Here is a 17,366-nt window from a genome sequence, read left to right on the forward strand (position 1 = left end):
TTTAAAACATAAAAGAAATATTGGTTTAAATTGGAGATGATAATTTGTTGCACCTAACTGATCTTTTATCATGATTGTAATTCCATACAACTTGATGACCTTTATAGGAAGAAAATAACGGTTTAATCGTGTGCCAATTGAGAATTGGCCGACTGTGCAACCAGAAGAGATCGAGTCGTAACGCTTGGACCGGTTATTTGCTTCCAACAGCCTCACATGTTGGTGTACACTCCCAATATCAAGCAAAACTATCCTAGACTTTGTTTTGCTTTCACCCATTCGTTCTGTAACGTTTGTTCAGTGCACAACATGATTTACAGTGCCGGTTGTGTATTCTGAAACGATTTTTAGATCACTTTAGTTTCATTTAATTGTTATTTTAAATATTGAGATCATGAAAAATTGTGGGTCATTATGATGGTACCTACTTTTCTCTGGATATCAACTATTTTCCTTTCCAATGCCTACTCTTCAGCTAGTAAGTTACTAATAAAAGAAGATAGCTGATAAATTGTCTTCTAAAATAATTAAATTGATGACGAGATTTCAATAAAATTCCAATTTCTGCAATAATTGGAAATAATAATTTAATTTTACCTTAGTTTGATACTAGTTATTCTATTGAATGATTAAATAGATGAAAGGAAAATTGTTTGAAAATTTGTTTTTAGTTTCCGATCAGCTTGATCATGAGTGCAAACGTCAATGTGTCACTGGAACACGGATGAAATGTCATTACGACTTTGTTATCACAGAAAATCAATCATCAAATACGTGAGTGTACTTTAATTGTAATAGCAATTCAGAGTAAAAAATACATTGAAGAGACGCTGGAGCTAAATTAGAGCTTGTATGTTTGAAATGAAATTCGTTGAAGGAATTATAGAGCAAGATAGAAAGATACGCTAATAGATAGTTGAAGAGATTCCCGTTTGTTTATAGATTGAACTATAATAAAAAATGATCATAAAATAAACTTTACATGCATTAAGAGAAAAATTTACTGTGAAAACAAATAATCTTTTTTTTTCAACTAATAAAATTAAAATCTTGAACAGTTGCAATAAATTATTGTATTGCGAATTTTTTTTATTGATTATATAAACATTTTTTTACATAGCAAAAATTTTATAATGCATAAGAAGCTTCCTTTTATGTCATTGCAAAATTATAATTGGATTTAATGCTACGTAAATGATTAATAATCATATAATGATAGTTTTTATTTGAAAATTGAGAGGAATAAATTGTAATAAATGCAGTAATTATTATTATTATTATTGTTTCTGTGTAATTCTTACTCCTCACAATGATTATAGGACAGAATAGTTGACATCATATTTAAGAAAGACAATAATGTAATATTGATAAAATATTTTACTATTATTAGAAAAAAGCAAGAATGATAAGTTTAATGTATTTTATCTCATTAAATTACTATGCATCTTTAAACAAGAAGTAAATATTTCTTTATTTTTTCATGAAGTGAGCTAACTGAAAAAGCTAACGGTATTTTGTTTGTATATCATAAGTGGCAGTGTTTTTCATGCATTACGCTATAAAGTAGTTCTTGTGTTCATTCCCTGTCTTTTTGTATGTTATAGAATTTGTAATAGTGAATCAAGAGGGAATTGTGATGGAAAATCAATCAAACAAATGATATTAATTAATGGTGAAACTCCAGGACCACCAATTGAGGTAATGACTAAATGAAATTATGATATAAATAGTAATAAATACGAATAAATAATTTTCACATTATTTCACACATGTATTAAATTGATTGAATATTTAAAACTTGATATTTCTATTTTATTTATTTACTAATATTGTATATTTTGTTAAAAGAATCTTTTAAAGCTTTTGATTGAACTTCACTTGAAGATGTAAAAATTAATAAGAACTGATTAGATTTAATAATTGGTTTGAAAGAAAACTTACATTTAAATTATGATCCAATCAAGTTGACTAAAATTTAATCTGATATGAAGTAAAATTATGTTAGATCTTATCATCTTTGGAGAGTCATTATCAAGTTTAAGAGACTTAAATTGATCAAGTAACAGAAGGGTCTCTTTTTTGAATCAAGACCCAATCGTCTTCTGTTTCTCACAGGTATGAAAACCTCCTAGAATATATTTCAGATGGATAACTAAAAAACTAGAAAAGGTATTTAGTACTTACAAACCACAACAGTGCGTCAAATAATAAAGAAAGATGTTCCTTTTACGATAGACAATTTTTATTGGTTTCTAAAAGAGTAGAAGAGATAGGTAGCAGAAAGTTGAAGCTATTTGCAGTCAAGTTTATAACACTAAAAGACTCTCGAAATTTTTTATCTTATTTTCAGACTTGTAAAAAATACCTACTGAAAAGTATTTCAAACACAAATACTCTAAAAGTATTTGAGTAGAGTATTTTACATGCTTTTACTCAAATACTTTACAAGTATGCTCATTTGTAAAATCTTCAGCGTTTTAATGGTAAAAAATCAGAAGTAATTGATTAGACATAGAACGATCCAATCATGCTGAGATCAGATCTTATTAATTTTTTCTGAATTTATATAAGTATGTTATACAACTTTTATTGATGATAGTTATCAAGTTCTACTAATAGTGAATTTTTGATTGTTAGGTATGCTTTGGAGACAGTATAGAAATTATTTTACATAATAAATTGCCAAACCAAGAAGTTTCTTTGCATTGGCATGGCATCAATCGATTGAGTCCTCATATGGATGGTGTTCCGATGGTTACACAGTGCCCGATATTACCTTTCAGCAGTTTTAGATATAACTTCAATGCTGAACAAACAGGCACTTATTTTTACAGTGCTCATACAGGTATTTTACTATGTCAAGATATCATGCGATGACAGAATAACTGGTCATTATTGGAGAAAATATATTATTACTATCTTCAAATAATTGGAAGACTATTCTTAGTTTGTTTTATTATATTTTTAATTAATAAATATTTTTATTTGTTAATTGATTCATATTTAAAGTAACAAAATATGTGGCATTATGCAGACAAATAAAAGAGCAAATTACTGTATATTAAAATTTTATAAACAGAGAAAGCAATTTCTTAATACTTAACAAGTGAAGAAGTAGTTAAAGATATGGAATTTTTTAATTATGCAATAAGCATTCTATTTTCGTTAGAGGTTATTAAGTTTTAATTACACAAGATCCATTTGAATATTTATTCATTTCACACTACAAATTTTTTTAAAATAAATTCTTCTATCATTTTTGTCATTTTATAAACAGAAAAAAGGAAGCAGAGTGCAAAAATACAAGCAAGAGCAAGTTAAATAACGTATTTTAGAACTTGTACGTTGTTCCTTGCAATTCATTTAAATAGTAAAATGTATATTCTAACATTTATGTATAAAATTTGAAAAAATAAAACAATGTAATTATTTCAAGTAATTATAAATTATAAATGTAATTACATCAAATTACTGTTTATTAATTTTTAATTTTTTTTTTCTAGTGTCTCAACAAGGAGATGGTTTATATGGAAGTTTAATTATTCATACACCATATGATGATTTGAATCACGAAAAAGTTTTAATATTTTCATCAATACCTTCAGCTCCATTATCATTACATATAGATCCGGAACCACCAGTTCCAACAGCTCTTACAATAAACGGCAAGGTAAATTAAAAACGGAAACGTTGTTATAATTAATGCATGAAATATATCATTTCATGGATCTCAAGATATTATATTAAAAGAGTAAAATTTGTTTGTCTGAATAAGTAAATTGTTCCTCACCGGGTGAGTGATTTTCTCGTTTTACCTCATGAAATAATTCAGCTAATTTTTTGAATAGACTGTTTCTCATTAACAATTTACTGACCTTGTTTTCAACCAAAACGGATTTACGAACTCATTTCGTTGTAACAAACTTGATTAAAGTATCTTTTTGTTTCTTTTCTTTATTCTACTTTTATTTCTCCCTTTTTTTTCTTACAATGTGATAGTATATTATAATTAATTAAAAATAACTAAAGACAATTTTATTTAATATTTTTTGTTGAATATGAATTTCCTAATTAGTAATGATCTTACATAAATGTAGAATGAAAATATCTTTACAATATAATTATAGACGCAGCATTTTGAATTGTTTGTGGAAAATAACCATCAATATCGACTCAGACTGATCAATGCTAATGCATTTAATTGCCCTGTAGCATTTTCCGTAGCTGATCACCTGGTAGAAGTGCTAAATGTTGGAGGAAAAGATATAAATCCACGAAAATTAACTTCTCATGTATTAATATTTCCAGGTAATTATCATAATGAGATAATTTTTAGCGTGCAAATTATCTTTGGTTATCGATTGTTATAAGCTTTATAAGCTCCTAAATGATCTGTTGGTATCCCTCAGGTACGTTAACTGACATGGCATGGGATTTAGAGACCATAGGGGGATAGTAAAGGTTTTGAGAAATTATTGTATTCATATTATTATGAATCCTGTATAATATCACACAATACATATTTAGAGAGAGATAGGGAGATCATTTGTATTGAATTATTTAATTTATTTTATCTACGTTCATAGAAAAATTTAAAAATTATCATTTATATATTAACTTTATATTTTTATATAAAATTTTATTTTATGTTTCTGAGAATTAAATAATCCTAATTCTCATCCATTATGGATAGGCAAAAATTAGTACTACCACCGTGATTTTACTCTACAAAGCAATCGATTTCCTAGCATCTAAAAAAAAAAAGGATCATCTCCGTTGTCCGGATATTATTTCCATTTGACAATGTTTCAATGCATTCATAAAAAAATTTGACTGATTAAAATAGATGAAATCTATCTTTTATTATTGAAGACAAAACATCAACAATGCAAAATCAGATCTTGCTCAGAGTTCAAATCGTTGATGATTTTCAAATAAATTGAAAAAAAATTCAATAGAGAATATTTAATTAATATCAATCTATCTATTAAGTATTTATTATTTTAATATTATTAATAAGTATTATTTTTTTTTCTAGGAGAAAGATTTGATGTAATGTTGACAGCAAATAAATCATCTAGACGATACAGCTTAATTCTTCAAGGTGCTCAGGACTGTAAGAATTCAATTCACGAGGCTTCAATGGTTTACGATGATGTAAAATCAGATGATTTTTATATGAACGATAATAGTCATCTTTATCTTGATATTCCTAAAGAATTGCGTGGTCATGGATGTCAAAATTTGGGGGAGAATGTTATCTGTTCGTTAGATTTAAAAGGCTCAGGAGATAAAAAAATAATTCAGCAATCTTCCACGATTTATTATATTCCTTTTGATGTCAACTATTATGAAGGTATCACTGATGACATGACTGATTATGCTTTCAATATTTATGGCTTTTCTTATTACCCTTCCTATCTGAGTAAGTTTACATCATTTATTATATATTCTAAAATAACTAAAAAGTAGTAACATATTCACTTAGTTTAGATTTTATTCATTAATAACGATGTTTTAAGACATTTATTGCAATTTAAATTTATATTGCTGAGATAAATGAATTTTATTTACAATCTCATTTTAATTAGCTAAATATTCAAAACTTTTTTACAGCAGCTGGCAAAACGGATGGAGTGAAAATTGCTCAAGTCAACCGAATGACTTTTAAATATCCTCCATGTCCAATTTTATCTCAACCGGATGCAGTTCCAGAAAATATGATCTGTTCATTGGACCGTCGTGCTCAAACTTGTGAATACAATCCCGATTTTTGCGAATGTTTTCAAGTAATTTCAGTACCTGTTAAAAAAGTTATTGAAGTTATTTTGATTGATGAAGGTAAGTTAGTATTATAATATTCATTATTATTATTATCCCGATTATGTTAATCATTATTAATAATTTATCATACGAACCTATCCTATTAAATTTTGTGAAACGACCATGTAACAAATTATTATCGAATTTATTATAGAGAAGCAATATAACACATTATTGATTTTATGAAATATTCTACTAAAATTTGTCTTTATTACATTGTATGTAACTTTAAACAGCTCGAGGATAATTCAATTCTGGTGTTATAATAAACGTCGGTAATATGCGCAATCATGCTTTGTTGACGTCAAGAGCTGTTGGCGTAATATTGTTCAGTTATTAATATTATTTTTCTTACGCTTGAATAATAATATTAAGTTCAAACAAATCAAATGATATACTTATTAGTAAAAGAACAATTAATAATTACTATAAAAAAGTTGATTAAAATTGATTATGTTTTTTTTTTAAATTGAAATAGGTAAAGGAGGGAATACCAGTCACGTATTTCACGTTCACGGTTACAATGTAAGTGTAATAGGATTTCATCAGTTTGAAAAACCAATAACTAGAGAAGAAATAGTGTCTTTAGATCAACAGAAACTTCTACATCGAAATTTAATGGATCCACTGATGATGGATACTTTTACTGTACCGAACAAAGGATATATGATTCTCCGCTTTTACACTAACAACGTCGGTTACTGGTTATGGGAAGCTCGAACTACTGGAGTAGTTTCCATGACAAGTGGACCGCCAATGCAATTTTTGATGCGAGTCGGCAACCGAGAGAATATGCCAACTGTGCCAATCGATTTTCCCACTTGTGGCAATCACAAAGGTCCAGATTTAATATTTGAAGATCATTGAACATATCAGCGATGAAATATCGTTACTAGAAATAATATATTTAAATTAATTTTTAACACTTGTAAATTTCCTTTTTTATTATATAACAAGAGCTTTATGTAATTGTAATACATGTATTTATTTTGATTTTTTACGTATTTATTGATTTTACAAAATTGAATAAAATCGATCAGCTGTCTTATGATGAATTCAGTTTGGTCGATTATCTATTGTATTAAGGAGACACATGGTTTCCCATACTAATAATGGATGAAGAAGAATTTAAAGTTTGATAAACTTTATGGAAATTTATGATAACTTAATTCTGTTTGAGCTTAGTAGCTCACAAAATTAGATAAATATCGATAAAATAGCTTATACCTACGACTTCGTCCGCGTCAAACTTGGACAAAAAAATTCGCGAACTCATGACACCCCTTTACAAGATAAAATAATTTTTTTTTCATTATAAAATAGACTCAGTGCTCATTAACGAGCCCTCGAAATGGCTGACACTACCTGGCTTCGCTCACTCAAACTAAAGTTCACACTACGAACTATATTTATACATATGTCCCGAAAGATTTTCATGCTAACATTAAGACAAAACGGTTTATGAGGCGACCCTCATGAACATATGCATATTATTATTTCAAATATTTAAAATAATAATTGTTTTAATGTGAAAAATAATTGTGCTTGTTTCTAAAAAACATTTTTTTTCAAAAGTTACAAGTTTTTTCGAAATTTATATTGTACATTCGAAATGTACATCGAAATCAATGTACATAATATATGAAATCAATTTAATTATATTTTATAAACAATCTTTTTAATATAAGTAAATAATATATATGCACTAAGCAATAAAAGTATCAGTTGCAAGTAATTAGTTAAGTGTAAGTAATTACTTATTCATTACTCTCTTAAACTGAATCAGTGAAAATTACTGTGGTTCAGTGAATATTCACTGATTCAGTTTAAGAGAGTAAATATTTAATTATTATTCAATTTCAATATTAGTAAAGTGACGAGAAATTAATGAATATAGTTATTTTTATGATTATTACTTTTTCATTCAATATTTTTTCAGATATTTTATTTAAGTATTCTTCATATTAAAGTTCTTATTTTAAGAAATATACACAAGTATATTATGAACTCATGATATTTACCTATTCTTGTTCATTAAAATTAGCGTTTATAGCAGCTTCGAAAGATCCACATGTTGGAAAACCTGGAGGTTTTGGTGGAAGATCAGAGTCCTCTCCAACATGGAAAATCATTTGCATACCAGTAGCTGAATGATAATCCATATGGCAGTGCATAAACCAATATCCTAGAGTAGAAGATGATTTTCATTTTATTTTATATTAAACAATATTTACTTATATTAATGAAAATAAGTTTATTCCAGAATCTATAGTTTTGATAAACATTGAATAATCCAAACAAACTTTGCAAAGTTCATTGACCAGTAAATGAACAGATAAGTTCAACAGATGAAGATAAATTGATTGATAATTAAAAGTTTGTGTGTGATAATGAAATATATTTGAATATATTAATTCTGTTATATAAGATAATTTTGTCATGAAAGTTTATATAAATCCTTCACGAAAAATTATTCACGCACTCATAAGTGCCTTAATAATCTCTCGAGAAAGTCATACAAAAATAGTTATCAATATAAAAACTTATTTTTCAATAAAAATGCAATCAATTCAGAGTTTGCTTAACTTTCTTAAATACTTATTTATTTATAGTTTATTTTTGCGATAAAATCTGTCTCAATATGAATTTTTTAATGGCATTTTTTCATATTGAAATGTCTAATTGATTCTATAAGTCTTAATAAAACTTTTTCTATCATACAAAAATTAATACCAGGATTAGTAGCTTTATATCGTAGAATCACCCATCCTGCTTGAGGCACTAAGACAGTATCTTTCTGTGATGGTTGATCATACACCCCACCTATCAAGCGTCTTTGATGATCAGACATCACTGCTTCTATATCTGAGGTTGTAATATTACGGTTATCTTCAAAACGTCCCATGTCTAACACGTAAAAATGTGAACCGTGAAGATGAAATGGATGAATTAGAGATGGCAGTCTTTCTAAAAAATAATAGAATTTTTGTTATTACAACGTAAAAATTTTTTTATTTAATAGATGAAATTCGATAAAATAAAACCTTTATCGTAGAGTACAATTTCAACAAGTGCATTCTTCGGAATATGTCTGATATGTGTACATGAACAAGGAAGGTTTGAAGCCGTGCGGTTACAATAATTCGAATTTGGACCTTCGCAGAAATCTTCATGACCTTTTGGATCAGATATTGGTGGAGCAGATGGAAATTTGAAATTGATATTATCGATTAAACTCTGTAATGGTACTTGTTGTGGTGCCACTGCAATAATGAAATAAAATTTAATAAATTATTTGTAATTTGAAAATTAATAAAAAAAATATAGAAATTTTTTGCTACTTTTTGTTAGAACGTATTCTATCTCCAGGCAATATGATTATTTTTTTATAAAGCCGGGAAGAGTGAAAAAATTTTATTGCTTTTTTCCAAAACTGATTTGACACTAATTCTCGAGTGGTCTTTTAATTCTGAAAGCACACAAATTTTATTATCCGGCTTTAGTTTTATTAGTCACCTGTTTTATTGTGCTGTCAGTTGATTTTATAGCCAATACATGAACAAAAACTTTTATTTATTTTTTCTTGAAGAAACTAATTTCACGTAAAAAGTAAAACAAATACTTGGATCAATACAAAAGATGATATCTTTTTTATAAATTCACAAATATTTTATCTAATAAAAAATGTTAAAAATGATGCAATTGATTGTGAATTTATTTACCGAAAAAAGTAGGATAATGGTCGGGATCAGAACTAAATAATGGATCATTCTGATCACTTGAGTCGAAATGATGGAACCAAAAAGGTAATATTAATTGGACATCTGCTTCAACATTTAATATTTCATCATCGAAAGGTTCTGCTGTTTTTAAATTTGATGGACAAATAGACACATTGTTTGGTGTACAATTACTTTGAAGAGGATTATAAAGCTGAAATAAAAATAGTTCTGATCAAAAACCAGTAGAAGTGCCCAATATTTATCATCAAAAAGCGTGAAATTGAATTAAACAAGTAAAAAAGTTAGTAAGAAATTTTTTTTAGTTGATGAATTATTGAGGAGAAGTTAAAATTGATCGAGATATATTTACAATTCCACGAGGAAGCCCATTGGCGTGAGTGGGTGCTGTACTGTTACCCTCCTCGGGTGTTCCTTCATATTGGATCGTTGCCAATTGATTTATCTCAGTTTCTGAACACTCACCAAGTCCCCTCACTTGAATCCAGTATGATTTAACGGTTCTGTTGGCATTTATCACAAAGTCAATTCGTTCACCTGGTCCACTGACAATTGTGTTGACATACACCGGCTTAATGCTACTACCATCTTGAGCAATCAGTAGTAGAGGATGATCTTCAATATTCAGTTGAGCTAAACACACTGTGGTAAACGAATTAATCAACCGGAAACGGTAACGAGTCCCTGGTTTTACATGAAATGTCTCTAGCTGAATGTTTGTCGTGCTTCCATTGGGAAACTGAAAATATGACAATTAACAGAAAATATATTTGATGAATAATTTTAATTGCTTAAATTTTTAACAAATTGTTTGTTTGATTTGAATTAAAGTTATTTGTAAAATTGTTATTATTCATTTGAAAATTTTAAACCATAGCTATATACTTTTTATTCTGAAATTCCAGATAAAAATGCGAAATTATTTCTATCATAATGTAATTGAATTTTTTTTACATTGTTTAATTCGATAAATTAACTCAATCTTTTCATAAAAAATAGATTGGATGATATAAGAAAATAATGACTTACTGTAAATGTTCCTCTGCCATTTATCAAGATATTTTCTGCAGTTTGACCAGGCAATCGTTGCCTCAACCCCGGATATCGATCGGTAGACAATTGATGTAGGCAATCACTGATAAGAATAACATGAGCAGGATCATCTTCATCATAGAATATAGAATTCGGATCATCTTCAACAGGTTCTCGTATTATCATAGGACCATATTGACCGTCCAATCGATGCATTGCTAAATGGGAGTGCCAGAAATATGTTCCAGACTGCTTTACTTGAAATTGATATCTAAATGTATTCAATGTTGGAATGGGGCACTGCGTGACGTATGGAACACCATCGTAATATTGGTAACCCTCTTGAAAGATACCATGCCAATGTACTGTTGCTTCAAGTCCTGTAGCTTTATTCTCAACATCTACTATTATGTAATCGTACTTGCAAACCTATGAACAGTAATTCAACTTAATTTATTGGACATTTTTTCAACTTGTAATTATAGCAATTCAAATAATCTTTGGAATTTATGAAACATTTTCAAATAATTATAAGACTGCATTATTTATTGTTACTGTTTCAATTATTGTTATTTACTTTTAATTGTTTCTGATTTATGAAACTTGATAAATTGTAGAATATAAATATTTTTCTGCTTTTTCTTAGGATAATTTGGAATAAATATTAATTATTAGTGATTTCTAATTTAATAATTAAATAAGAAGATTGGTTTGATAATATAAGTAAAATTCTGTTGTATTCGACGGATATTCCAATCCAATAAGCAAAGCTTCAATACTTATTTGAATCAGTGGGTAACAACAAAAGGTTCTAGTCACCTTGTGATTTTAGAATAGTTTCAATATGTTTACTATTATCTGCTCTTAATTCAGATTTAGGTTTTGCTTTAATAAATAATGTTTAAAAAAGGAGTGCCTACACTCTAAAATGTAGCACATAATTACTGAAGCTTTGCTTGTTGGATTGGCAATGATAATTATTGTGTTTAAGAATATTTAAATTAAAATATAATTTAACAACTGTAAACATTACCTGAATGTGAGGACCAGGAACCATTCTGTTAGTAGAAAGAACAGTTTTTTCAACTCCATCACTCACAATGCATTGACACAAATCAGTTGAATTTTCAAATCCTTGAGTTGAAGTGGGTGTACAGAATTGACAGGCTCTAAAAAAATATCAATATTTGTAGAATGTAGTTTTTTTTTCAATTTTTAAAAAACTGTAAAAGATTATAAAATCAATTGTAGAACATTTACAGTCCATTAGTAGGATAAAATTCGATAGTAAATTTATAGTAACAAATTTTTGGTGGTTCATCTTTGATACAAGTTCGTAGACAGTCTTCAGAGTTTCCATTAATAAAGACTGATAACAATACTAGAGTAAAATAGATAATCGATAGTAACATATTGTCCCTCGTTATCTACGATACAATACTTTTTAAATTATTTAAAAAAAAACCAAGTTAGTAATGAATATATATACCAAAGTGAATGAATATCTTATCTTTAATTATTTATTATTTAAAAGCAGAATGATTAAGATAATGAAGATATAATTCATACTTATTAACGAATTATTTCCAACTGTTCATAACACACGTGTTGATAAAAACTTTAACCTTGAATTATTTACAAAAATTTATATGTTTGTCGCAAATAGTTAATGTCAAACAGTAAATGTCATTTTAATTAGTTTTATGTCCAATAGCATACTGTTGAAATTTATAGAATACCAGCAATCCCATAAATGCCATCGAATGTGACGAATTTTTCATGTTACCAATCAAATATATTGTCTATGTGACAATTTCATCGAGTTGTCTCAGCGTATGTTGTAGGAAGTTAAATGATGTCCAAAAGAATTAATTGTTTTTGTAACAATAAACAAATAAATAAAAAGTATAATAAAAAATGATATATACTTTGAGTAATTAAAGCGATTTTATACTTGACTGCTTTATAATAGACAGCAAAAAAATAACACCTGAATTTTTTTATAAAGTATTTTTACAGTTTGATTGGGAAAAAAAAGAGAGGTTAGTAACATAATAATAAAGAAAGTGTAAAATTATAATTTAAAAAAAAATCTACATTAATGAATTAAAGTTTATCAAAACGTCAAAACCAGTATTTATCTTTTGGTACGTAATTTTAATTCTGTATTTAGTATTAGGTTAGTTATTGTGACTAGAGACTGACATAGGATAGACATAACAAGAGGATCAGTGTCCTCAAGACTGAGTTTTCACTCAGAGTAATGGACCACGACAAAACAACATCAGAATAAATGTCAGATATTGCTAATTTGATCTCAGTTTTACAATACTGTTTATAATTAAATTGATTTAAAATATTGTAACATAATAGAAAAATTTAAAAAAGCCAGCATTGATGTACATAAAAAGAATCAATTAATTTTGTGTTTACACATAATAATAATTCGACATAATTCCTATCTTGTCTTTTGTATTTTGAATTAACTTTATGTCAAGATATTATTTTAATTTTGTTTTATTATAGAATGACAAAATAAAATTAATAAAGAAAAACATTTGATTTCAACCATCAATTTTCATGTAACCATTATGAAAAAAATTTATTTAAAATCTTATGTGATCAAATTGTAGCTAGTGAATGACACTTTGGTGTGAGAACCATTCCAAATCACGAATTAATAAAATGAAATTTAATATTTCAAAATAAGTAAATAAATTAAACAATTCCTGAGCCTAATTTCCAATATTTTCTTGTTACTTAAAAATAGTGGCATTTTTCTACATAAATTCTGAATATCCGGATTCACAACAATTTGTCCTAACTTAAGACATTTATTATTCCTAAGAATATATCAACTTGTTAAATTCAAATCATTGAATAGTCATTGCAAATTAATTGTGTCTATTAATTTATATAGGTTTATCAATTGAACTCCAATCATTGGATGATTCTGAAATCAAAGTTTTTTACATCTTTCAACTGGTACATAACACATTGTCTGGTTATTTACTTGCCTACAATGGATAGACAAAAAACAACAATGTGGCAAAGTCATAGTAACAATGATAAAACAAAAAATGAAAGATGATACACATCATACTGGCCATTGCAACGACCAAAAAAAAAATGTGGACTATAAGTGAGAAGCCAGCAATGAGTCGAGTGTGGAAGAATATAAGAGTAGCGTGGTGATGATCCTATACAGGTTTCACGGAGGCTAGAAAAAAGAGAAGAGAGCTATTGTCCGGATCCATTTGCATCGGTTTTTCACTCACTAGGGTGGCTTTCAGGTCCTCTAGGGCTATATAAAAACGTCGAAGCTCTTTACTCTGTAAAACGCAACGTTTCCGCCGTCCGCATGAGTTTATAGTTGTAAAAGATTTTTTTCGCACGTATATATGGCGATGTTTGAACAACCCTGAGCATAAAAAGTTCGGTTAATTGTAAATGAAATTTTTTTATGAGAAACTTTTGGTTGGGATAAAAGTATTCTGTTACTATATTATACTATCTTTTACAAAACTTTATTTTTTTACATAAACTATTTTTGCTAAATATGTATTAGTTAATTAGAGTTAAAGAGTTAAATTTATTCTTTAATAAGTAGAGAAAGTTGTGAATTGTCTCACCTTTGGGAAAAGAAGTTAAATTCTTCTAAATTAAATATTTTTTTGAATTGTTTAACAACTTTTTGATCAATTTGATCATGGTCTGATCAATTGTTTCTAATAGTATTCTAAAAAAAAAAAATATCCAATTTATTTTTCCTTTTATTTACTTTTTTTAGCCTAAAACCTATTGAATACTGTTGAAAGATCATCAACAAAAACTATTCATTCTGAGAAGTAGTTAAAAATTTCAACATCATATTTATCTCCAGTCGCAAATTTTTTTAAAATCGATCTCCATAAATTATGATGATGAAAACCAAACGAAAGCTATGCATTGCAATAGATCATAAAATTTTTACCTTCAGAATTAAATACTATGAATTATTTTACCCAATTATATTAATTATTATATCATTTAAATATTTAACTCCCCAATAATTAGATTATAAATAATAAGATTTGAACGTTTGAGTATGAAATAAGAATCAAAGTAATGATTGTTAATAACAGTACTTTAAATTCACGAGCTATTCCAAGAGTTCATTTACCTTTGAGACAAAGGATCATCTAAAAAAGCTTTAAAGTCTCATGAGTTCATACCCTCTTCACGATTAGTGTTGTGGTTACATATCCTTTCTTCTTAACATGCTTTTAAGATTGTCCAGCTTGCGGCCTCTCGTTACATTATTGTACTAGTTACATTTCTTTCTTACTTTCCCTTTAGTACTACAGGAACTTTGTAATTCTTTTCACCTTCATTTTTCTACTATCTTTCCCTTGATACTGCACCACTTCCTTTTACATTTCTCATCTTTTTTCCTACTCTCCTCAGCTTCAATTAGTTTCGTTCACTTTTCATCTCTCAAACTGTAAGGATTCTCTTGTGAAATACTCGGTAGAAATATCTTTTTTTTTTAATGAAATAAGTTTTCAAACAAATAAAAAATATTCGCAATAAATTGGAATTTTAACAGTGATTTTATTATTGCTTGGTATTTCAGCTCCAAACTTATCGAATTTCAATATGAAAATGAAATTGATTTAAATTGAAATAAGGTAAGGATAATCAATAGCCTCCTCTTTATGAATTTTAATGTATCAATTTAATTGGAATGTGAATTATTTTAATCAATTATTTTTAAAATTTATTCCAGGTTTTAAGGAAGATTTAAAAATGTTAAATTCAACCAAGATGATAGCTTGGTTGCAGAAATAAATCAACATGCATTGGATTACTTCATTATAATTGAAATGTTGCTGTTGAAATTAATTATTTGATTAAAATGAAAATCAGTAGAATAAGAAACAATTTAAGGTAGGATAATGAATGTCAGTAATGAGTTCAAAATCATGTTGATTATGATGATGATGATAATTGAGAGAAATGCAAGGTCTTTGAATTAAAACATGAATCTTTAAAGGTAATATTACACTGGCTATTATTTCTGTTAAGATAAGCTTATACATTTCTGTTTCTATACCTTTGGGATAAGATGTCCGAGGTTATCTTCTAAATAGAATATACCAGGCTCACAGTTACCGTTGTTCTTCCTTGCCAATGGTACACCATTTCCAGACCGATTGTCTTCTTGACATTTGTAACAATAGTAATTGTATTCTATAGATATGTTATGACCTTAAAATTTAAATACAGATCCCAATTATATATTTCTGAAGCATGAGTACTTGTTACTTTTGATTTATTATTTTAATTGTAGGGAATTATTATTATATACAATTAAGATCAAATAAATACATCTGTAAGAGGTATTTTAAAAAGGCTTGGATTAAATAAATAAATAAATGTTGAATTGTTTTTATACATTTAAATAAATAAAAAACTTACTTTTTAAGATGACCAATAAGAAAATGGTATCTCCATTATTTTGTATCTAGGTGAAAGCTTATGAGGTAATTATATTATTAGGTAAATAGATCAATATAGTAATTAGACATCTAATCATGTTCATCTCAAAGTTGGATTGTATTCTCTAATAAGGTAATTGATAGATTATAGTATATTGTTGGAATATATGAATAGCTGAAATTACATTAATTTAGATTAGGATGTTCATTTTATGTAAATTAATTAAAAGAGATATGCAGAATATATTATTATGATTAGAATATATTTTCTTTAATCAGGATATCTTTCTCTGCATTAAATATCTCATATTGCACAATTTTTTTCTATTTATATAAACTTTACTTTGAATACTATTATTATAAATTCGTTAAAGAATAATTTGAGTACTCAAAAATAATTTTAAACTTGAAATTAGTAGTTAAAGGTTCAGTTTATTTTTCATTTGTGAATCTTTTTGAATGTTCAAACATTACTGAACTACTCTTGTGCTTTTTCTTACATTAGTGTCAAAAAATAAAGGAAATAAAATAGTGAGAAAAAAGCATCCCTTAATTTTTTGCTATGTTACTTTCTTATAAAAAGCTGTGTTTTAGTTTGTTCTGTTTAGCTCGAAAGCTCATGATTTATATTACAGCTGAAACAACTGTCTCTTGAACTATATTCTCAAGAATAAATTACAGTGAAAAGTTTTTAAAGGTGGAAAATTGGAGCTTATTTATGAGTGAGGAACATAGCAGTCAATTCTGTATGTTCTATATCTCTTAATAATATCAATTAATATTTTATTTATTGACAAGTAATCAATGAATGTTATTGAAAAGCATTTAGATTTATTAGAACAATAATAATGATAATAACATTATCAATATACCATTAGTAACTGAAAAAAACTATTAGCTTGATTGTCAGACCATTTCTATCATTTAACAAAAGAAAAGCTTTTGTGGCTAAGCATCATCAGCTCTTTCAGAGACTTCTCTGACGTAATCCGTTGTCTTCAGCACAATAATAAGTCTTGTCACTTGGATTCACTAATTTTTTTCATGAAATGTCTTTCAGATTTTCTGTCTTATTGAATGCTGATTTAAAAAAAATTAAAAACTTTCATGGCATTTAATATAAGTTGATAATCAATGAAAATCAATACTGATCCATTTTTTTTTCATTTTTATTCATTGAACCGTACTACTTCATTTTATTTATCAACTATAGTTAATTTTATATATAAAATAAATTAGAAGAAAGTAAGTTATGTATTCTGAAATTTCTTCTAGGATGTAAGAAAATTAT

The 17,366-nt window shown here is 27.3% G+C and overlaps 2 protein-coding genes across 6 annotated transcripts; one reads left to right on the plus strand and one right to left on the minus strand.

Annotated features, from left to right (window-relative positions):
- Positions 1-225: 225 nt before the first annotated feature.
- LOC118064807 (laccase-3-like) lies at positions 226-7,242 on the plus strand. 2 transcript variants are annotated; one of them, XM_035079678.1, is made up of 9 exons: positions 226-478; positions 672-774; positions 1,605-1,698; positions 2,638-2,845; positions 3,504-3,670; positions 4,128-4,308; positions 5,039-5,425; positions 5,617-5,841; positions 6,302-7,242. In XM_035079678.1, the coding sequence occupies exons 1-9, from the start codon at positions 415-417 to the stop codon at positions 6,688-6,690; spliced, it is 1,818 nt and encodes a 605-aa protein (XP_034935569.1). In that variant the 5' UTR covers positions 226-414; the 3' UTR covers positions 6,691-7,242. The 2 variants fall into 2 exon arrangements, with proteins under 2 accessions (XP_034935569.1, XP_034935570.1); XM_035079679.1 differs by lacking the exons at positions 226-478; positions 672-774 and adding an exon at positions 2,006-2,115.
- LOC118064806 (laccase-5-like) lies at positions 5,508-12,028 on the minus strand. Of its 4 annotated transcripts, XR_004690091.1 has the most exons (11): positions 11,856-12,028; positions 11,629-11,764; positions 10,593-11,024; positions 9,916-10,302; positions 9,546-9,756; positions 8,868-9,086; positions 8,557-8,790; positions 7,845-8,008; positions 6,476-6,715; positions 5,919-6,134; positions 5,508-5,802 (listed from the first exon to the last, which is right to left on the minus strand). XR_004690091.1 is itself a non-coding variant. In XM_035079677.1 (9 exons), exons 1-8 carry the CDS (start codon positions 12,005-12,007, stop codon positions 7,845-7,847), a joined length of 1,935 nt encoding a protein of 644 aa, XP_034935568.1. In that variant the 5' UTR covers positions 12,008-12,028; the 3' UTR covers positions 5,508-5,802. The 4 variants fall into 4 exon arrangements, 1 of the variants encoding a protein (XP_034935568.1); XR_004690092.1 differs by lacking the exon at positions 5,919-6,134; XR_004690090.1 differs by having other exon boundaries at positions 5,919-6,715.
- Positions 12,029-17,366: the final 5,338 nt, after the last annotated feature.

The sequence above is a fragment of the Chelonus insularis genome, unplaced genomic scaffold, assembly GCF_013357705.1.
Source record: "Chelonus insularis isolate UGA/USDA-ARS -01 unplaced genomic scaffold, ASM1335770v1 contig_254_pilon, whole genome shotgun sequence".
Classification (NCBI taxonomy): Eukaryota; Metazoa; Arthropoda; class Insecta; order Hymenoptera; family Braconidae; genus Chelonus; species Chelonus insularis.